At 34.6% G+C, this 23556-nt stretch overlaps 1 protein-coding gene across 2 annotated transcripts; it reads left to right on the top strand.

The window, feature by feature from the left end:
• The first annotated feature begins 6666 nt into the window (after positions 1–6666).
• Positions 6667–19301, top strand: ETAA1 (ETAA1 activator of ATR kinase). Of its 2 annotated transcripts, XM_057741663.1 has the most exons (6): positions 6667–6982; positions 8156–8284; positions 8558–8634; positions 11745–11857; positions 12115–14159; positions 18814–19301. In XM_057741663.1, exons 1-6 carry the CDS (start codon positions 6778–6780, stop codon positions 18939–18941), a joined length of 2697 nt encoding a protein of 898 aa, XP_057597646.1. In that variant the 5' UTR covers positions 6667–6777; the 3' UTR covers positions 18942–19301. The 2 variants fall into 2 exon arrangements, with proteins under 2 accessions (XP_057597646.1, XP_057597647.1); XM_057741664.1 differs by lacking the exon at positions 6667–6982 and having other exon boundaries at positions 8213–8284; positions 8558–10748.
• The last annotated feature ends 4255 nt before the right edge of the window (positions 19302–23556 follow it).

The following is a 23556-nucleotide window of genomic DNA, read 5'->3' as shown; positions in this document are numbered from 1 at the left end:
CTATATGTAATGAGGTGGATAGAACTACAGTCTGTCATACAGAGTGAAGTAAGTCAGAAAAAGAAGGACAAATATTGTATGCTAACTCACATATACGGAATCTAAAAATGGTACTGTTGGACTCAGTGACCAGAACAAGGATGCAGATACAGAGAATGGACTGGAGAACTCGAGGTATGGGAGGGGGCCGGGGGTGAAGGGGAAACTGAGACGAAGCGAGAGAGTAACACAGACATATATAAACTACCAACTGTAAAATAGTCAGTGGGAAGTTGTTGTATAACAAAGGGAGTCCAACTCGAGGATGGAAGATGCCTTTGAGGACTGGGGCGGGGAGGGTGGGGGGGGCTTGGGGGGGGCGTCAAGGAAGGGAGGGAAGATGGGGATATGTGTATAAAAACGGATGATTGAACCTGGTGTACCCCCCAAAAAAATAAATAAATAAATTAAAAAAAAAAAAAAAAAAAAAAAAAAAACTGTTGAAAAGTTTGAAAAACAGGTAAGCTGAGGAAATGCTGAAGGAAATGGAGAAAGGAGCATGAGACATAAGAAAATCAGTGGTATGCTCTAGCCAACTCTCCTAGCTCTCAAGAGCTGATTATTACATTTTGTGAGTTGACCGTTAAACACAACCATTAATCACAGGTAAATTATATAAACTTATGTATCATAAATAAAAGTAATATGAGGGGGCACAGGGAACTTTTGGGGGTGATGGTTATGTTTATTATTATCTTGATTGTGTTGAAGATTGCAGCAAGTATGTTGAGTACTGTAGCGTGATTGCTAAAACATTGTAAATCTTTTTTATTCCATTGTAAAAATTTATGTAAGATTTATCATAAGCCCATTGTTAGTAATTAAACCCTTCATTTTTCTTATGGTATCGATTCTTTTATAGAAAGTGGTATAAATTTGGAATCTCTGTTTTGGAGGGCAGAAGCATCAGTTCTCCTAATCAATGAGATTTGCCACTTTATCACGTGACACTGAAAGCTCCTGGTGACCACAGGTTCAAGGCGGCACAGTTGGGAACCTCTCCAACATACTCAACAACTCAGGGGTAGGAGCTAAGAAAGCTAGTGGCATGATTGATCCAAAGCTTGAGGCCAGCAGGGAAAATCTATTGGCAGGTTGATAGGTGAGGAAATTGAGGAAACTGGTAAAACAGAGGTCATTCTGGTATATGAGCTGGAAAGACAAACAAATGTGGCCCATATTTTCTAAACTTTTAGGTATTTATAAAATAGTGAGCCAAGAAAAGTTTTTTTTTAAAAAATGATTTCAAACGACAGCCAATGCCCACTATAATTTGTCTCAGGTTCAAATGAATCACTAAAATATTTTAGCTCCCAACTCCATCTTTCAATCGGATTCTATGACATTCTATTTTGAACTTTTTGAAATAATATTCCTTTAATTTACTATTTTAAAAAACTGCACAAATCATTTATAATTAAGCATGATTTTGCCAAAGTTTATAACAACCATCTTGTCCTTAAGAATGGTTTTGGTATCATACTTTGCAAACAACAATTAAAATAAAAGCATTCTGCAGTGGGTATTTCTCTATTTTCAATTTGTGCCTTCTAATAAAAATTGAGAAACAATTAGACCATAACCCTTCATCCCAAGCTTTGTTTTAGTTCAGCTTCCGTGGCTATGAGGAATACAGACATAACTGGCTTTAAGTAGATCGAGGAAAGGAAGTTTACCGTAAGAGCTCTCATTGGAAAAAAAAAAAGGAAATGATTGGAATTATAATAGGACCTGGTCTTAGGGACCCTGGAGCTGAATGGTTGTTCAGTTTCCAGTATTTGAAATCCATAAATATTCATCCCGATGATCCTGTCAGGTAAAGCTGCTTCTTTGAGTTCCACTATTAGAAGGCCTCCTCAGAGTTTCTGCCTGCCCCACCCACCAAGTTTTTTGGGCAAGGCCTTCAGGCAAATTCTCACTTCAAATCTCCAAGAGGAAACACAATTGTCTCAATTATCTTTTTGTAACAGTCAGAGGTGGAGAGTCAACCTACGGATTGGTTCCCAAAGTCAAAAGCCCATCTCTGTTCCAACCAGGGATCACCTGGGCACAGAGGCACTCCGTGGAGCAGTTCCCTCAGAAGAAGGACAGGCATGGTAAGTGATTTTAATTACAATTGCCAGCAACAAGGACCTACTATACAGTGCAGGGAACTATATTCAATATCTTGTAATAACCTATAATAGAAAAGAATCTAAAAAGTGAAACTAACACAACATTGTAAATCAACTACACTTCAATGAAAAAATTAACTAGTTAGTTAATAATAAATAAAAATTGCCAGTAGGTCAGGGCTGAGGAAAAACGGGCCTGCTACTTACCCAGGTACATTTTGAGGTATATTTAAGAAACAGTAACAACACTGCTAAAAACAATTCTCTAGTTATTTTGTTGCCTATTCAGATTCTGTCAATTGTATCCTGATAGGTTTGGGGCTGGGGCAGAGCTCTGTACACATACTGTACTACATAACAGCACATTATGAGTTTTATTATTTTTTTTCTTGAAATAAAGACCTCTCACAATTGGCCATCGATCTGGAAGATAATATCATTGTAATGTAAGTGACAAGGCAATCACTCCACAAAAAAGCTCCTTAGCAAGAGGCTCTCAGTGTCTCATCTTTTTGCTTAACAATCACTGTTAAACTTAGGGATAATTTCTGCAGGTAAAACAAGTCAGAGTTTAACTCTGATTTATTAACAAGTTTTTAGTTGTACTAAAACGTACCTATATGTACACATTATTCAAATGCTTAGAAATGTATTTTGGCATTTTAAATCATATTGCATTCAGATGTCTATAAGACAACTTTTATTTATTAAAACATTTTATCCAGAAGTTAATAGTACTGTATTTATTTCAGGAGATATATTCAGGAAACACATTTAATTTGAACTACATTTAGAACTGTAACAGAGTGTGTGAATTAAGTAACTTTAAAACTAAAACTTATGATAGTTTCCTACCACATAATGATTGCAGATAACAGCCATCCTGGGGGTGCTAAGGTAACAAGACGTCTGTTTTTTGAGCTCAAGTTGTTCCTTTTTACAAGGGTTACTTGGGCACTATAGAATTTGGACAGTTATGGGAAATTATTCATTGCTATTTTATTTGCAATATTAATATACCTTAAAGGACTACCACATGGTTCTTACTCCTGTAGGCATTATTAAATTCTTCAAACTCCTTTAACTATTTTCTAAGTTTTAGTTAGACATTTTTAGAATATATTCAGTCTTAGATAGCAATGATGCCATTTATTTAAGAAAGTGTTGTAGTGGACATTTGAGGGGTATTTTTGCTTTTTTGTTTTGTTTTGTTTTTTAATTCTGCTTTTGGAATTCCTGGTCAGTTGAGAGGTAGGAGAGATCCCAGAGAAAAATTACAGTATTCCTCTTAATTTAGACAATTGGGGTTCAATAAATTAACTTGAATTTTAAGAGATGTGACCTCCCAAGCAGTCATATCCAGTCATAAATGTATAAAACTAAATAATGGTTTTAAAATATGTAGATTAAAAACAATCATGGTGAGACAGGAAGGAAGGGGGCTGGGGACAACCATTAAAAGAATGACAGAGAAAAGAATGACATACAAAAACTGGTTAGACCAAACTATCAAAACTATGTCCAAGATTGCAGAAGACTTGATTTCCAGTAGACCTTGAACCTCTTATATGTTCATTGTAGTACAGGACCTAAGGGACACACCTACCATCACAATGACAGGTGCCATGACAGTTCCCAGGTTGACCATAAAAGGCCAAAAAGTGGGCAGTGGCCCAATTCCTAGAAACCCCTGCCTCCTTCCCCAAAATAGTTAGAATATTCCTCCCACTCATTAGCCTATGAAATTACCTTGCCCATAAAAACTAACCACCTCCACACCTTAGGGCACTCTCAATTTCTGAGATGCTCTGCATTCTGTCTATGGAATGTGCATCTCTCTAAATAAACTTTCTTTCATTTTACTTTGGCTCCTGATTTTTTCCCTGCACAAAACCAAGAACCCTCACTTGGTGGCCCATCCCAGAAACTTGCTCGAGACTTGGGACATGACCTTTCTCTTGCTCCCCCTTCTCCTGAAACAATGTCAAGAAAAATATTAGTAGAAAGTCAAGTACTGAGAAAAAGAAATGAATGATTTGATCCCAAAGTTGTACATAATTGCTAGAACCTCAAATTTAGTTCTAAGATTCCTGACAGCCAAACTGAAGAATGAAAAAACAGAGTAAATTACAAAAAGGAAAGTAAATCAGTTCTTCAGTAGAAACAAAGATTTTTCCTTACCTTAAAATTTTAAAACATTTTCACTGATAAATATAACATGTATACAGAAAAGTACACGAAACAACGAGTTCAGCTCAATGAATTATCACAAAACCAACAACTAGAACAAGACAATGAACAAAGCCAACACAGCAGATACTCCCCCTCCCTCTTGGCTTCTAATCATTCGCCTTTCTTCTCTCCCCAAAGTAACCATTATCCTGACTTTTATGGTAATCACTTCCTTGATTGTTCTTTATAATTTTATCACGTAAGCTTACATCCCTATACAATATAGTTTAATTTTGCCTATTGGAATTTATGTAAATGGAGTTATATAGTATTCTTGCAGAGGAAGGAGTGGGGAGTCTTGCTTCTTTTGTTCAAGTTTATGTTTATGAGATTTTTTCCCTTGTTTTTGCAAGGAGCTGTAGTTTTTCATTTTCATTACTATGTAGCAGTTTGTAGAGCAAATACAGCTCAATATATTTACCCACTCTACTGTTGAAGGCTATTTGGTTGGCTTCCAGTTTAGGGTAATTTTGAATATACCTGCTAAAAGCATTTTTATAAAATGTATCTTGATGCACAAGTCCATGTATTTCCATTGGTTAAAGTCCTAGGAGTGCGACTGCTAGATTAAACCCGTTTTCCAAATCGTTGGACCAGGTTATACCCTCACCAGCAGTTCCGTGACAGTTCCCATTGGTTGGGGCCTCTGGCTCTGGTTCTCTCACAGGATGCAATCCCTAAGGTGCTAGCTGTGTTTGTGGTCTCATCACTGTTTTACTTGCTTGATACCCCTATTGTCAGTCTTTAATTTTAGCTCTTATGATGGATGTAAAGGAGTATCATACTGTGATTTTAATTTTCACTTTCCTCATTACAAATGAGGTTGAGCACCTTTACACAAGTTTGTTGATCACTGATTTTCTTTTGCAGAGCCTGCTAAATAAAGTATTATAACTGACCCATTTTTCTTAACGGTGATCAATCATTTCCTCAATGATTTATAGTAATTCTTCATATATTTTATGTATGGGCCCTTCATTTTGCATATTGTAAATATCTTCTCCCAATTTGTGCCTTGCCTTTCATTCTCTAACGTTGTCTTTGGACAGACAGAAGTTCTTAAGTTATGAATTTAATGTAGTCACATTTATAATTATTTTCTTTATAGCTGGTGACCTTTGTGTTCAATTTAAAATTCATTTTCTGTAATGAAGACAATTTATACCATCTTATCAAATGTTATTTTATCTTTTACAATTCAATATGTAATCAATTTGCACTTGATTTGAGGATATGGTTTGAGGTAGAGATTAAGTTTCTTTTTCCATGTGTATATCAAATTGACTAAGCACTATTTATTATCAAAAAGTCCTTTTCACACCTGCTCAGGAGGGTCACCTTTGTGTTAAATCAACCCTACATGAGCTATTTACTCTGTTTCTTTCATCTGCTTGTCTATCCTTTCACCATTGCCACAGTCTTAACTACCTGGTAGAGATCTAAATTTACTGTTTTTCAGATCTTCAAGAGTTTCGTGGATATTTTTAGCCCCTTTGCATCTCCATGTTCATTTTGAAATAAACTTGCCACATTACAAACATAGATACACAGGCACACCCCTACTGTGATTTTGAATGGATTTACATTGAATCTATAGATAAATTTGGGAAGAACTAACATTCTAACAGTATTGAGTCTTGCAACCTATGAACGTAGTATAATTCTCCATTTATTTAGGTCTTCAATTTCTTTCAAAAACATTTCATAATTCTCTCTGTAGGGGTGTTGCAATCTGGTTAAATTTATTTCTAGCTAATTGATATCTTGTATACTATAAATCATACTTTTTTAAAAAGTCAATGTTACATTTATTATTAATCTATTGAAACACAACTGATCTTCGAATATTGACTTTATATCAGCAACTCTGTTAATTTATGTATTTAATAACTTTTCAAAACAAATCGCGTTTTGATTTTCTATGCACGTATCTATGAAAGAAGTTTCATGCCTTCCTTCCGAATCTGTACCTTGTATTTCCTCTCCTTCAAAATATTAAAACCCACAATAACCTGAATCCGAGTAAACTCAATAAAAAGATTCCATTGGATTCTTTCCCCCTCTCATGCTCTCACTCTCAGCTAGGCTGGCCAGACCACTATTCCTTACAACCACTTCCAGTCCGGACGAAATCGCAGCAGAGCAGAGGTACAGCAGAGTATAGCAGAGCAGAGAAGAGCAGGCTCGGGAAGCGGGCTGCAGAAGCGCGCCGGCGGCACCCTGCCCGCCCCGCCCCTCATCCGGACGCAGCCAATCAGCGCCCACCTCTTACGAGCGTCCACCGGCCAAAATGGCGGCGGCTGTTGGCGTGGGGTCAGGCTTGTAGTTCCATTGCTCTTCTCCCGTTGCAAAATGTGAAAGGCGACGCGGCTGGTGGAGGGGTTCCTAGGCCATGAGTCGGCGAAGGAAACATGGGGACAGCCCTGGCCGGAAGAACACGCTGCGCCAAGCGGCGCCGACTGAGGAAGGCAGCTCGGTGTTCGAACTGCGGAAGAGGCGGCTGAGGGCGGCCGGGCCCCGCCGGCCTCGGGAGAGCCCTCCCCGGCCCCTGCCGCAGCCTCCAGCAGCCGCTTCGTGCAGTAAAAGTACCCCCGAGGGTGAGACGTGGGCAGCGGGGTCTCCCCGGGCCTCGGCGCCGCAGCTTCCAAGCCCCGCTCGTGACAGGGAAACCCGGGTGCAGGTGGGGGTGGAGTTTGAAGTCGTGTTTTCTTTCCCGGGGCTTCTCCGTCCTGAGTCCAAAATTAAGCCGATCCCCCCCACCCCCCAAGGCTTTCAGCCCCGAGTGTGAGCGCTGCCGGGTGAGGCTTGACAACCCACTCGTCGCGCTGCAGCAGGAACGAGTTGTGGGGTTTACCTGCTGGAGGGAGGAAGGCCAATTGCTAGGCTGTTCCTCCAGGCATCAGCAGTGGCAGAGCGAGGAGAAATGATACCTTTTGCCTTCAGCTTATTCCTGCAGGAATTATTTCCCCTTAAACTTTTTGCTCTGATCTGATTTAGAGAAGGGGCTACCTGTATCCTGGAACCGTTGGTGATGTCTCAACTCCTTATGAATAAACCGGAAGTTCCTTTGTATAACGTCCTTCAAAGTAGGAAACCAAGGGCCCCTGAGTATTTCATTCTGATCACTTTCTGGTGTTCCATTTTTTTTCTAATAAATCCTGGTGGGAATTGAAACTCTTTCCTGTAAGAAACTCTTTCACATAAGAGCTATTTCCTAGGGCGTGTTCTTAAAATAACAGCTTTGTTTACTTTGTTTTTGGTGTACTTTGACAAAGCAATTGCAGAAAAAACCAAAAAAGTGATATTAGACAAAATTTACCAAGAAATGGGTCACTAAAACTTTTTGAAGTAATTAGTATAAGTTGGATAGAGTTGGCACAAAGAAGCTAAACATAGACTTTTTCTGAAGTTTTTGTTGAAATGCTTTTGATTTTTGAAATGCATCTGTAAATTACAGATGGTTCCCAAAGCTTCAAGTTCCAGGGGTAATGAATGGAGTGACTAGGTTTACAGTATTGTACATTTATAGAGCTACTAGATTGTCTTAAAATACTTGCTATTTACAATTTCAAATTTGTGAAGTATTACAGGGATTTTTATGTGAAACATTTCAATTGTGGTTAAAGTAATATAGTCATTTCTGGGAAAAATATTTATAATTGAACTATAAAAAGTAATTTATTCTAAACTGTTATTTAACATTGGGGTATTATGAAGTAAAGTAATGCTTTAAAATGCAACAATTGTTATTTTAATCTTATTTTATGTAGAAAGGTATGAAACACCAAAGAGAATGCTGCACATGGATTTGTTGTCATCTACCTTCAGTTCTCCTAATGATCCAGATGGACAGAATGATATCTTTTGGGATCAAAATTCTCCAATGACAAAGCAGTTAGGTAATTTGTTAAAACATTTTTATCTGGGTGAATATTTGATTAATGACTAGGATTTAACTATAGAATTTCAGTTGGGTATCCACATCAGGAACCTTTATTCAGCAGTCGTTTTTCGAGAATCTTAAGTGATCACATTGCTGTGATACGCACCTAATGTCAGAATGCGTATTGATGTAAACCATGCCAATTAAAATGATTTTCTATGACCTGACCACTATTTTTAAAAATTAGGTTTCTTGTTTTTAATTTATAGAAATGTCTTTGTTTCTTTAGGTAAAGGAAGAAAAAAGCAGATTTACACCACAGCTAGTGATGAGATCTCACATATTGTTAATCGTATTGCTCCTCAGGTAAATATCAGTGAATTTATAGTTTACTTTAAAACCGTGAAAATATGCTGCTAAATTATTTTAATAGTTCATTTATGTGAAAAATATTTTGTCTTATTCAATTCTCTTTTAAAACAGAGCAGCAAAGACTGCTTTTACCTTTTCTACCACTGAAATGCATGTTTTTGAAAAAAGGAACATAATGTATAATTGGTAATATGTATTTTCCTAAGCATATATATGTGTTTTTTTTAGAATGATGATTTTTAACTAAAACTTTGTGTTTATTTTGTTTTTAATGTGATTTAACGGTATCATTTTCAATTTACTAAAGAATAGAATTAGACAATAAAAGTTTAAACTTCTAAGTTTTTTGTGATTTTTTTTTTTTTTTTTTTTACTGTCTGTAGCACACCTTTTCCCCATTGAAACCTCTTTTCTTAATACTAGTTGACTTATAATGTCATCAAGAAACATGAAAGTGGAAAAAACACTGGATTTGGAGTTAGTTCTCAATCTGCCTCCTATACTGGATGAACCTAAGCAAGTCACTTAAACTCTCAGAAGTTTAGTTCATTCAGACATTAAAATAGAATTGTTACTTGTCTTGCTCTCTTTCTTGTGTTATTATGATGATTGAATTGGATAAAAATTCTTAGTAAACTACAGAGCACTACAAATGTTAGATTAAAGTTAGTTATGATAGTTAAATTATTTTCTGTAACTATCTTCAAAAGTTTCTTGCGTATTTCAGCTCTTGTAAATGCTTGAGTGTAAGAGAAATATAAGTTTAGGTCAGCCTATATTCTGGACCTCTTTCCTTTTTTCTCTTTTTCTTATTTAGCAACATTTAAATCCAGAAAACATCCAATTTTTGCTTAGTGTCTTCTCCATAGGAAGTTTGGTATTTTTCCCTGGCATGTCCTTGGATAGTGACTATATGTTGACCATAAACAATAGATGGCACTGGCCCAAACTGTGGTTATAAGGATCACCATCATCCAGGTGGAGAAGACAGGAAATAAGGTTTTTCTTAGCAACTGTGAAACATCCAAAATTACAACTAGCACAGTCAAAACAACTCTGTTGCTACTAGCTCTACATTCCATGTTTGGCATGTCATAGTAATGCATTTTACATACAGTTCATTAGTTAAATAGCATTTATGCCTTATACTACTTGCTTCATAAGTTAACAGTAGATCTTCATTAATTGTGGGTTTCACATGAAAGAAGCATAATAAAATGTGTTTGGGCTGGCCAGCCTAAATAGTGATAAAAAGATAGTCAAGTAAGTTATTGGACACTTTACCTAAGTGGGCTGGAAACAATAGCTCATGTAAAGAAATGTTAACAGTATGCAAGTGGTAACTTGTGTATAAGAAAAAGTACAGTGAAATTAGTTGCTTTTAAATTACCCTTTTCAACTGAGCACTTAATGCGCATAAATCTTTGGTAATATCAAGGTCTTTCTAAGAACTTGTCATTTTCTCAGAATGACATATTCATGTTATTTATTTTTAGGTGAGTTATCCTCCTCAAATATATAAGTCACTTTAGTAGTTCCAGAGATGACATTTTAAAAATTTGCACTTTTATTTTAATTGGTCAGTCATTTTACATTCTTCAGGGGTACTTTTCATATAGTGTTGTTTGTTTGAAGATGGTGCATATCTTTCCATCATTTTTATACAGCTATGCACAGTATACTCTAGGATTAAATGAACTAAGTGCTTAGATACCTAATAATTACATAGTACAATCCATAGTACCTGGATTGAACTATGTAATAATTAATGAGGAAATTTTAAAAATATAACATTTGCAAATACTATAAAAAACATACATAGAACCTATGTATATATATAACTGTATATATAAAGTTATACTTTTATTCCCTAAAAATGGAATGAATTTAAAATTACTTGGTAAAGGGACCAAAAAAATCCATAATTAAATCATTAGGAATGTTATTTTCCTTAAATTCAAGATTATTGAAACAAAAGGGAAATATGTATTGAGTCTAAAATAGAAATTATTGCTTTTCTTGGGTATTTTGCAAAGCTAAAATCTAGGTTCAACTGGACATATAAGAAAGCTGCTGTTGATTGATTGAGGATGTTGAAGTACCATGTTGTAGGTATCTTTTCACTTAACTTTCTAGTGAATAAACATGAACTGACATCTTTATGCTCAGCATTTTGCTAGATGCTGAACTATCGTAGGAATAGTCCTTGCCTTCAAGTAATCTGTAATCTAGTGATAAGATTATTTTGTGTGATAGTTGCTTATTTATGCTCATTCTAGGTACTATAAAAATAGAGTAGAAAATGGTTAACTTGTTTAATGTATTGGTTTGGTTTGTAGCTAATACATAAATTCATTCTCTAATTTTATGCATGACCAAGTGACTGAAAGTTAAAGCAGAAATATCCAGGACTAAAATGACTTTTTTCTAGCTTTAATACTGGTTAAACTTCTTTACCCACTTTCTCTACCTATTTTTGTTCTTATCCCTCATTCATAGCATCAGTTCTAACCTTGTATTTATCTCTACCTTTGTCCTGACTTAATTCTAAGTTTTCTTAATTCTACCTAAATGTTGTCAATTAAGGTCAACATGGATTGCCCCAACTTTAGATAAATGTTCTAATGGGAATAGGGAAAATTTGGAGAATGAGGTGATACAGAAAGAACTCCATGTGTATCTCTCTTTATTCTTAATTCTAATGATTTCTGCTACACAGTTTCTGATAGTAATGTTTACTTTTACAAATATCTTATGACAACTGAAATAAGTTGATCAGTTTTCTTTTGATAAAAACATGTGCGTTTACTATTGACTCTGCATTTCCTAATTAATTAAATTCTTAAAAACAGAAATTTTTTGAAAATAGGGAGTTCCCAATTCTCAATGTTTTCATTCCCTGAAACATTAAATAGGTCACTTCTTGCAACTTGTTTTTTATTGCCATCCTCCAGCTGCTCATTGTTTTGGAGTTTGTTTGGTAGCTATCACCTGACCAGAATTTATTGCTATAAGAAAATAATTCAGCATAATTAAAGTGGATTTTTGATTGGTTGGTTTTGGTACTTTCACACCTCTTTTTTTCCCCTCCCCTCATGCCAAAGGATGAGAAACCAACAACAGACTCCATGCTGGGCGTGTGGATTGGTGAAACTGCTATTCCTTGTACTCCTAGTGTAGCAAAAGGAAAATCAAGAGCAAAACTCAGCTGCACAAAGTAAGTTCAAACTTTTAAGTTTTTCCGACATTCAGTGAAGTAAATATTTTTAATAATATTCTGTTTTGGTTTTGTGAGTATGTCAAAATGATTATAAATTATTTTCCTTAATTTCGATGTGTAAAATCTTGGACTTATAATGTCAGTATGTGTTAAAATTTTTGAGTTTTAACATTAAAATTTGTTAAATAACAATTGAATATTTATGACTCTTAGAACTTTACTTAGTTGTAATTTTTAAAATATTTGTTTAATAGGTTAAAATCACAGAATCAGGAGGAGGAACTTATGAAACTGGCTAAGCAGTTTGATAAAAATATGGAAGAGCTAGATGTGATTCAAGAGCAAAACAAGAGAAATCATGATCTTATCCAGATGGTTTCAGAAGCAGAGACTTTAAATAATTACAGAGATAATGTACAGATGCAGTTCCTACATGATATAGTTCCTGTAATAGATAATGCTATAATAAAGAAGCCAGTGAAAGAAAACACCGAGGTATTTGTGGTAAATGATCAAAATAGCAGTCAGAAGCCATTTGACCAAAATGCTGAAGCAGCCTTTATTGCCATTTTTGATGGTTCTACTCAGAAATGTAGCGGACAGTTAAGCCAAGATCTGTCAGATGCTTTCTTGAACACCAGTAATACTACCTTTGGAAAGAAAAATGCTTTGAAAGAGGAGAAAATCATTACTAATGAAACTCTGGTCACTGAAAAACTGCCAAGTAAAACCCCAGGATCACCTTCTCATCAAGTAGATAATCCTGGAATGACAAAATCATATGTGATTTCCTGTAATAAGGAGCCAGGAGCTTTTAATAAGCACATTGATACATTTACTACCAGTGATTTTGAGGATGATTGGGAAAACTTACTAAGTAATGAACCTTTTGTTATGCAAAATATTGAAATGTCTGAACTTTTCCCTGCCCCTAAAACAGCCCAGATTGCTGATCAAAAGGAAATTTGTACCTTAAACAGTAAAAATAATAAAAGTAAGTCAGGAATGAATACAAGTCTAGATGCCAGGTCAGGAGATTCAAAAATTTTACAAGATCTTCCTTCAAAGACGCGGAACAGTGAAGTAACAGATGCTGCAAAATACAGATTTTCACCAAAGCCAAATGACAAACCAAATAAGTTATCATCCACTGGAAATAAAATGAAATTGGAGAAATCTTTTAATAAAATTGTTCAAGACAAAATTCAAGACTGTGCAGTTGCATCTAATCTGACAAATGAAGATATTCATAGTAAATTTACTTCTAATGTAAAAGCTTCTGCAAAAAAGTCTACTTTGAACCCAGGATGTTCTAATGAACAAAAAAATAAGTCCATTTTTAATCAGTCTTTGAAGGCATCTACTAATGCCGAGTCTTTAGGTTCTGCAACTTTGGGCAATAAAACCGCTGTTTGTAACCCAAATGAGACTAATGCATCAAAGCTAGGTTCTTTCTTTGATGATTGGAATGATCCATCATTTACCAATGAAATCGTTAAAGCATGTCATCAGTTAGAGAATACCTGGGAAGCAGATGATGTAGATGATGATTTATTATACCAAGCATGTGATGATGTTGAAAAACTAACTCAGGAACAAAACATTAGAGTGGACAGCAAGACATCAGAAAATGTACTTGAGATCAATAATAGTTTTAAACATGGAGCCAAAAACGTGTTTACTACACCTAAACAAGGAAGTTGTTTGGTGCAATCAGATCACTTGAAACTGAACAGCATTTCATTGCAGACATCTTCATTGACAAATAGCTTACAAATAAATAAATCAATAAAGACAGAGAAAAGGGAAATTTGTGGAAATTCTCCAGGTTTTTTAGGTGCCACGACAAATTTGACAATATGCTCTAAGAACTCAAATTGTCAGAACAATAATCTGCATGTCTCTTGGAATAACGCTGATGTTCCAAAACAAGTGAATAGTTCCAAATTGGTTCTTACAGGAAGTTCAAGTTTGAATGTGAGTTCAGATCATATGAATACAGAAATTGCTGCTTATAAGAAGAGATTGAGTACTCCACCTCTGTCCCATAGCACCATAACAGATGAAGCTCAGAGTAACCTTAACAGAAAAGTTAGATTTTCTAAGTACACATTTACAAAGATGAAAAATTCTCAAATTCTTTCTCCGTTTAATAACAGTTGTGTAACAGGAAGTATTTCTGGTACCAAAATCACACAGGGTTTGGAGAAAAATAAAACTGTCAATCCGTTTTGTGGGAAGGATGTTCAACAGCAGTCTTTGGTGAAATCTTCTGAATCTTTGAAACAACCTTCAAAAGGTATGTATGAAATAGTTTTCTCTCAAAAGTAGTCAAACTAGTTATTATATGGAATTTGCATAACATATAAGTTAAAAACTCTCTGATGTTTAACTAGAAGTCTTAAAGTGATTCTTACAAATAATGATGCTGGAATATACAAACACTGGGTGATTTATGTTTTTAAAAGACTGCATCAGATTCTTTACCAACATTTAATACAGTGACTGGTGTATAGTAGTCACTCAATAAGTATGTGTTGAATGTTTTCTGAATTATTTCCTGGAAAATTTTACTTATAGATACATGTATTACTGTATGAGATTCCTTGTGTTCACTAAATATCTCGTTTTAAAATTTGAATAATCTTACTCCTGTGTTTAGCACAATATTGAGGTGAACAATATTTAAAGGTTTAGAGGCATTCTAATTAAATGCCTTTGCTAGAATGCAATCTGATATAAAACTATTAGTTATGATGGTTAGAATTGTTGTTTACTTATTCAGTACATCCTGTAATCTTTGATTCTTTCCAATTCTTCTTTTTCCCCAATTCTCCTTTCTATCAAGTTCCATTGTTTCTACCTCAAAAAATATCTCAGAACAATCCATTTTTCTTACTCTCTCCTGCTACCACCCTTATCCAAGCCAGCATTTCCTGACTGCACTACTGCCGTTCTTTCACCTGTTCCCTGTCAATTCTAGTCTCTAAACAGCAGAATCATCTTTTAAAACAAGATACAAAATAAAAATAAATAGGCATGTATGGCATTCGTCTGCTTAAAGACAACCTTCAGTCACTGCCCATCTTTTTTCAAATAAATCCAGATTTCAAACTGCGATCTACAAGGCCCTGGATTCTCTCTCCTTAACCTGCCTGTCCTTTTTTCAGCCTTACCTACTAGGCTTCAGCTACACCACTTGTATTTGAGTTACTCAAACAGAATAGGTTCTTTTCTAGTTCAGGAGCTTTGACTGCTCTTCCCAGGTAACACTGCTTCCCAGCATTTGACCCCCATCCCTCTGGTTGGTGCTTGTTTATCCTTAGGTCTCAGTTTAAGTATTGATATTACTATCTCACAGAAGCCTTCCTTCAATAGTCTATAAATGCTTTCCTTGTGATTTTCAGTCATCTTTCTTATTTCCTTCATTTCTTTTATCACAGTTTGCAATCAGATATTGATTACTGTCTGTCTCATCAATGAATACCTAGGCCTATCACAGCAGCTGGCATTTAGGAGATGTTTAATAAATATTTGAACATCATGCAATATAATGTGAAAAGTCTGTCATTCACTGATACTGTAATAGTTTTTAAAAGGGAATATTTCTGGCATAACTACTTGTGCTTCTTATGCCCAGTGCTCTTCACCAGAAATCTAGTGTCCCCACATGCATACACCAAATCTGCTGGCTATTTTCCATTTATCCTTTAAAATACATTGTGTTTCTAACTACTCAGAATGACTTAGGTTTGCTTTCTCTGGGTTTCTTCAATACCCAGTGCTAACTTCTGTTACAGCATTTACTATGCTAGCTTGTAACTATAGATTTTCTTAATCAATCTCCCTCACTTGGGGCTAACATTAGGATTCTTATCTATTATGTAGATCAATGCTAATATGGTAAGGGAGTTTTTAGTGTCTTTTAACATTAGGTTGTTTTCTGTTTAGATTCCAGAGATGCTTTTGTTGGCATTATTGCTACAACTTTTGTATTTAAGTGATTCCTCCCTTTAAAAACATTGTAACAGTAACATGTAGTTGTATAAAAATAAAAAAACAGTATAGATTAATTTGAAGTAAAAAGATAAGTCCTCTATTTCTCCTTTCCTCCAGCCATTCCTTAGGGAAATTATATAGTATACACTATTTGGTAACTTGGTTTTGCTTTCACTTAATATATTGTAACTATCTTTTCCTGTTAGTACATATAGATTTGCTTTAGTTCTTTGAATGACTATATAGTATGTCATTATATGGGTGTACCATAATTTAACTGTTTCCCTATTGATGGAGGTTTAGTTTGATTGCAGTTTTTTTGCAATACAAACAGTGCAGTCCTCCAGTGAATATTCTTCTACATAAATTTACACACGCTCATGCGATTGTATGTTAATTACTGAAAATTGATATAAGATTCAGAATGTTTTAAATTTTGATGAATCTCTCCAAATCTTCCCCCCAATCACATCAATTTATATTCTTATCAACACCAACAATGAATACTTCTCTATATTGTCACCCAAACTAGATATTTTGAAACTTTAAAATTGTTGTCATCTGTAATAGTTTTAAATATTTAAGTTTATATTTAAATAAGTATAATTAATTGAAGCATGCTTCCAACATGAATTTATTTACTTATAGTTGTAATTCCATTAACGACTGTCTCTCTGGAATATTTGAGTTTTTCCACAACTCCTATCTACTGTCTTATCTGCTTTTTTTTGTGGATGGATAATCTGCCTTTCAGTTTACTTTACAATTTTTCTGTTAAGTTTATTGATAGTACCTAATATTCTAATTAATATTAACCTTGTTGATATTTTCTGTTGTTTCCATTTCCTTTTACTTTGGTATAGCAAGCTGCTCTCCAGGAAATATCTTTGAAACAAAACCCTTCTAACTACCTCATTGCTTTAAACTAGGTTTGGCTGTCTGTGGCCTGTCCAAATCCAGCCTGTATAGCCTGTTTTTGTACAGCCAGCATACTAAGATGACTTTCATATTTTAATTGGTTGAAAAAAATCAAAAGAAGAATAATACTTCATGACTTTTAAAAACTATATGGAATTCATACTTCATTGTCCAGAAACAAAGTTTTATTTGAACACAGCCACATCACTTATTTACATGCTTTCATGCTACAAGGACAGAATTGAACAGTTGCAGCAAGAGGTTATGCCCCTTAAAGGTTAACATACTTTCTGCCCATCTATGGAAAAAAAAAATTTCCTGACTCCTGCGTTGGGATTAAGGTTAAAAAGAGCCACTCTTGCTTTGTACCTTGCAGCAGTTTGAGACCTTGCCGTGTATTTTTATTGCAGATTGAGTTAAAGGAAGTGCTGATGGGAGAAATGAATGACTCTCGAAATCAAATTTTCCTGATGCAACTTCATTATATAATTTGAAATTGTTTTCCAGAATATCACAAAGCTAGCTATAAGGCCAGTTTTAGGGAGCTATGTTCTTTTCTGCCATTGTGGATTTTTCTTCCAAGTTTATGGTCAACCCAATGTAAATTGTGTGTATATTCTGAGTTTCTTATGTTTCTCAGCTTTCAGACTAAAATAATAGATAAATTAGTAAAGCTAGTTTTAAAGTATGTTGTAGTATCTTTATATAAGAAAAATAGCTAACGTCTGTGAGATAATTTAGAAAATAAAAGGCAACAGAATCATCTAGGGAGTTTATTTGAGACATGTCTCTTACCCTGAACACCTTCTCCCATTTCTGATTATACTGAGGAAGAAAGGGACGACCGATGATATATTTTGGGTAAATATCTACCTTAGTTAACAAGAGAAATGTCTTATAACAATGAAATTCTGCACCTCTGTCTAGATGTCCATGTAAATAATATTTCTCTGCTGACAGTGCTACAGATTCTTATTTACTTCTCTGAAAGGTAGGTGTTACAACATAAACAGTTTTACCAATACAGGGTCACTTAAATACATATTAGGATGATGGTCTTGATTTTAAAACATCATTTAAATGAGAAAATAGGTTTGCTAACTTTAAAGTTTGATTCTTAGTAGCATTACATAGATAATCTAATATTTTAGCTCAAAATGACTTAACTGGAATTAAATTAATTTTATTAGAACTCAGAATTTTGGTAGAGGCAGAATTGGATGTGTTATTAAAACAGAACTTTCTTATTTTCATTTATCTAATTTAAAACATTGTTTATTTTATAGTATGTTTATCTGAAGTATACACTAAAGTGTGTTGCATAGGATATATCAGAATGCTTCACATTTTATATATTAAAAGACATTCATATTGAAAATTTTATTCAAATATCCTACTTTTTGAAATAATTTTCCAATGTTTGTAGAAAATATATCCTCCAAACAAAAATATATCTGACAGTTTTACATGTTTATTGACATAATAGATTTCACTCTGTTACTCCAAAATATATATATCCTGAACAGCTGAAATGAAAATCTTGGAGTTCTATAGAGGAAAAAAAAGTAGCAATAGGAATATTAGCATAGGATATCTTATAGTAAAAATATACTATTTGAGGTATTGGTATCTAATTTAATCCATTATATTTTGACTAATTTTCTGTTACAATTTATATAACATTTAAAATTCCAGTTTGTTTTAAAATATATTCATTTATTGATCCTGTAAATTAAATGTCATTGTTCACAAGAATTATTTGCTGGGCAGTCAAAATGAACAGTTTCTAATCAAATGAATTTTATCACACTGTGAAAAGAGTGCATCAGACAGATAGATCAGTGCTTGATTTCATTTTGGCCTAAAGCCTGGTACTGTACTGTATCTGTACTTGTAGTCTAATATTTAGTAGTTAAGTATGGTTTAATAATGAAATCACGGTGGCAAATCTGGGTAATAAAAAAGTAAAAATTAAAATCATTCAGAATTACTTCATAATCTGTAAAACTAATATCTATATTTGGTTTCATTTTTAGAGGAGGAAGAGAAGAATAGAAAGTATTCTCCTGAAGAAATTCAGAGAAAAAGACAAGAAGCGCTGGTTCGAAGAATGGCCAAAGCACAGGCATCATCTGTAAAGAAAGGCAGCTCCCACTTAACTTGATTTCTTTAATGAAATATTACTTGGGACATAACAAAGACAGTTGATAACTATCTATGATAGGAAATATTTTTTTCTTGATTTCTCTATGAGAAATTGAATGCTGAGTTATAAAGCATGGACTTCTACTTTATTTAATAAATCAGTGTTTACAGTGGTCAGTGAAACCTTTCCTTGGAGATATATGTGAAAGTAATTGCTTGAAGGTTTTGGAAATTCAGGAAAGTTACCTATTATGTCGTAGAATATACAGAGGAAAGTAGTTTTATTTTTAAATACTGTGATTGCAGAGGATCATCAAAAAATCAATAATCCACTTAATTTTTTATTGTAGTAAGTCTTTTCCTAATACAAAGCTTCAACTTACTAAGTTAATGGAGACTATTTTTTTATAGTTTTATTTTCAGTAACTGTTCCTTGAGGTTTTTATACATTTCTGAATTTTAATTAATACTTTCATACTCTTAGGAACATTGTTAATAGGAAATAAAGGACTTCAATTTATTTGTAAGAAAATTACTCTTTTCAATTCCTAATTTGTAATAGATGTGAATTTAAAATTTTCTAAAATGTAATGCATCTTGGAAACTTCTCACCATTTTTAGGGAAAATGCTGATTTAAGAAGTTTAGTTTAGAAAAAAAGAATGTGGATTGGCTATGTAAATAGTGTAGCATCATTAACATTTAGAACTGTAAAAGAAACTTTAAGTATCATCTGGTCCAGCCTCTTCACTGTATAGGTGAGAAATGAATAGTGTTATTCTGAAAGTCACAAGGCAGGTTAGAGCTGTGCTAGGATTAGAATGATTTCTTTCATTCTAATTGATACCTAGGCAAATGGTACCATTTGCTTCAGAGTATTAATTAGTATATAAAGTAATTTGTGGGAGCATTAATTATTTTATAGTATAAAACTGAAAAAAAGTAAAATACATTAAGAACCTGTTTGATAATAATGCTCATTGTTTCATGTATTAAAGAATAAACCATTGCAGGACATAAAAAATGAGAATCTTTTTTCAGTTTTCCTATAACTATGTAATTTTTCCTTGATTAATTTACTCACTTTGCTAATTTGTTCTCTATCACTCTCTTTCTTTGCCTGTTTGGAATTTGCTAAGTCAGAAGTAAAAAATCTAAGCTGAGGGCATAAGGATGGCAAGAATGCTTTATTTATCCCAAGTGGCTTTAGGAGACCTGATGAAAGTTATAGGTGCGAAATACCTGTGAGGGTGTTCACCACTATTCCGGTATCTTAGAGCTGTGATAATATCAAAATAATTAAGTGCATTTTAAGGTATTGCTCTATAGAGGTATATAATTTTGAAAATTGTATTTTCATCTATACAGTGGCATTACACGTTCTAGGTAATGTTGATTATTTGTCTAAGAATATATAAAAAACATAAATGTAGGTAGTTTTTCTATGTAAGAAAATGAAGAGCTGAGAATCTTATCTTTTTCTAAAATGGCTTCATTGTGTTCTTAACTATTCTTTGGATATCTCTCCTTTTGCTTAAGCTCCTCCCTGCCTATCACTTGATTTCTCTGTCCAGCCTAGTAAGTTTCAGTTTCTTTGATGCTGTACCCAACCATCCTTACTGGAATTGATTTCTTTTCTCTGATCATTGTGGTACTTACTTCTTGTATCTTTTGTAGGGCAATTCTACAATGCCTTATATGTTATTCAGTTGTATATGTATTCTAGTAATAATTTCTAAAGCTTCTTAGTTTGCATCTCTTCCATAATTTTGTCATATTCTCATTACAGCCTGTGCTACTATTTACTTAAGTTTTCTATAAAGTGACCCCTTTTCTCTTTAAAGGCTGACTTATAGTACTTATTGATGGGGGTGGAAGAGTGGCCCAGCACATCTGAGCCTGAACATGCTCTTCATACTCTCCTTTTTATCCTGATTCCTCTTCTTAAGTTGTTGGCAACAGGAAGAGTTGAATAGCCCATTAATGAGCATACAGAGGACTGCTTAGAGAGTGTCTCTAGCTTGGCTTTTTCCAGTCTCTAGGGAATCTGTTCACACAGGGAAGGGACAGCTGGTAGGCCTGGCAATTCTATTCCATCTCAAGCTCTGCTGCTGTTTATGCATCTCAGGTTGGCTGCAGAAAAACTGATGCTAATAATGCCATTATTGAAGGAAAGTCTGCAGAATAGAGCCTATCATTACTCTTTCTTGCTGCAAACAGTCAGCTCTGTTCCCAGGAAAAGTTGGATTGCTTATTACAGACAATGGTATGCATGCATGTACCACACCTTGGGAAACACTGCTTATATCATTATACTCTGTTATCACTAATTTTTAAGTTCCTGAGGACAGAGGCACCTTATTCATCTCTGTCTATCCAATGCTGATATTCAGTTGTTACTTATTAAATGTCAGATGAATTTAAATAGATTCTGGTGGCAGATATTCTGCCTTGCCCCACTTGAAGCATTTTGACTCCGATTCCCTGAACTTCAGGATTGGATAATGTTTCTAGAAACAATTTAAGTTTAGCCTAACACTGATTCGTATAAGTGGTAATTTACCTAGAGTATGAGCATAGTTCTCAGTTCTTGCTGGGATGTAGTGATGATCACTCATGGGACTCAAAAACAAAACAACAAACTTACAGCTTTATGCCTCCTCTTAGACTTCATAAATGAGTACATTAGGGGTAGATTTCTCTGTGTGTACTTTTAAAGTCCATTGGCTAAAGCCAACAGGGTTGAGAAGAAGTCATAATTACTAAACTTACATAACAATTGCTAAGTGTTTTATTTACCATTCATGGTTTTAAGAAATTCACATTTAACTGAAGACCATGTAAGCAACACGTTTACCACCGTTTTACAAATAGGGAAACTGAAGTAAGCCTGTTAAGTGACTTTCTCAGGGTCATACAGTTAGAAAGATGTTGGAAGTGGAGTTTGAACTCAAGCAGTGTAATTTCAAATACTATGATCTTAACCACTGAGTATACTGTCATTCATGGAAACTGTTCATAAAAACCAGTGGTTTATGGAAATTGTGTGCACAGAAAGATTTGTAGCGTTTCAAGCATGTGTGCCAAAAAACTTACTAGAATTCTATAGCTTAATTTTATAGCTCAGGAGAATTTTTTCTCCAATCCCAGTGGCTGTTACAGATGACTCCTGTACTTTATGTGAGCGAGTGGGAGGGTATTATATGGATAACATAGAGGTCACTTTTTTTTTCATGCAACCATTAAACAAAAATATAGAGGAATTCCTAAAATGTATAGCTATTTTAAATGTCTTCATGTTACTTCACTATTTTAGTAACTTCTGGGTGCTCTGGTTTTAAATCTATTGGGGGAGACTTAATTGCCTAGTCTGATATGTAATGGCATACTCCAAGCTTTTAGTAATACTCTGATCCAGGTAGTAAAATTAAGGTTTCTGGTTAGATGCACACTATATAGAATAGTGGTATTCTGCATTTAACTCATTAGAATACATTGTTATGATTGAAGTATATGAACAAAGTCCCATATCACATAGATATGTAGTTGGGCAAAGAAGCACTGAAATAATCTTTTCATATAATTGTAGATATTCTCTTGATATTACACAAAAACTTGAGAAGTGGTAGTTTCTTAAGTTAGCTGTAATTTGTTTCTAGCCATGATGGAGAGCAAAGACTACATGTTCCTTCCTGCTGAAACAACCAAATAAACAACAGACAAACTACATGGAAAAGTGGACTTCAAGACACTAGGCCTCAGATAATGAGGAGAATCGGGAAACAAACAGAGCCCTACAATTTTCCTAGCTTACTGACTTGAGGTAAGTTCCAGGTCTTGAGACAAGGAAGGGGAATGGAGGAAGAGCCAAGTAGACTCCCTGAGTTTGGGAAATGGAGCCAAGAGTCTAGGAAGACCAAGATGGCTGGAGGTCACAGGACAGGACCAGTGAGGAGAGAACACAAAACTCCAGATATCTATAGATGGTCCCTTTGAGAATTAAATACAGTCCTGATCAGCACGAGTATGGGAGGAAGCAGGCTGGAGAAAGAGCCATCTGAAAGGATTAGAGGGTTCACGTGGGTCTAGTAACAATGCCCGTTCTCAGCAGCCACTGTTGACTGGGTAGTACTTGCCTCTCAATAGTAGGGAATAATTAGCCCTAGATTGCACTGCTCTGGCTCTACCCAAAAAATCATAAAAGTAGGATTCAAAAGGATCAAACCATTCTCAAGTAACAACTGTGTCCCAGAACAAAGCTCAAAAGTATAGAAAAACAAAAATGCCCAACATCTATGAGAGAAAATTCACAATGGCTGTCACATGTTAAAGATCAGTAGGCATGCAAAGAAGCAAGAAAGCATGAACCATAAGAAGAATAATTAGTTGAAACCAACCTAGGTCTTATACAGATGTTAGAACTAGCAGGTAAGGGTATTAAAAAGTTAAAACTTAACATATGTTTAGAAAGTTTAGAAACATGGAGGGTATTAAAAAGACCAAAATCAAACTTGTAGAGATGAAAACTATAATTTCCAAGGTGAAAAATACACTAGGTGCGTTGATTAAAGTCCCTGAAGGACGGAGGGATGGAGAGTATAAAAAATATTTGAGTAAATATGGCCTAAAAAATTT

This window comes from Hippopotamus amphibius, chromosome 7, assembly GCF_030028045.1.
Source record: "Hippopotamus amphibius kiboko isolate mHipAmp2 chromosome 7, mHipAmp2.hap2, whole genome shotgun sequence".
Classification (NCBI taxonomy): domain Eukaryota; kingdom Metazoa; phylum Chordata; class Mammalia; order Artiodactyla; family Hippopotamidae; genus Hippopotamus; species Hippopotamus amphibius.
This window is presented reverse-complemented; position numbering and strand designations above follow the sequence as displayed.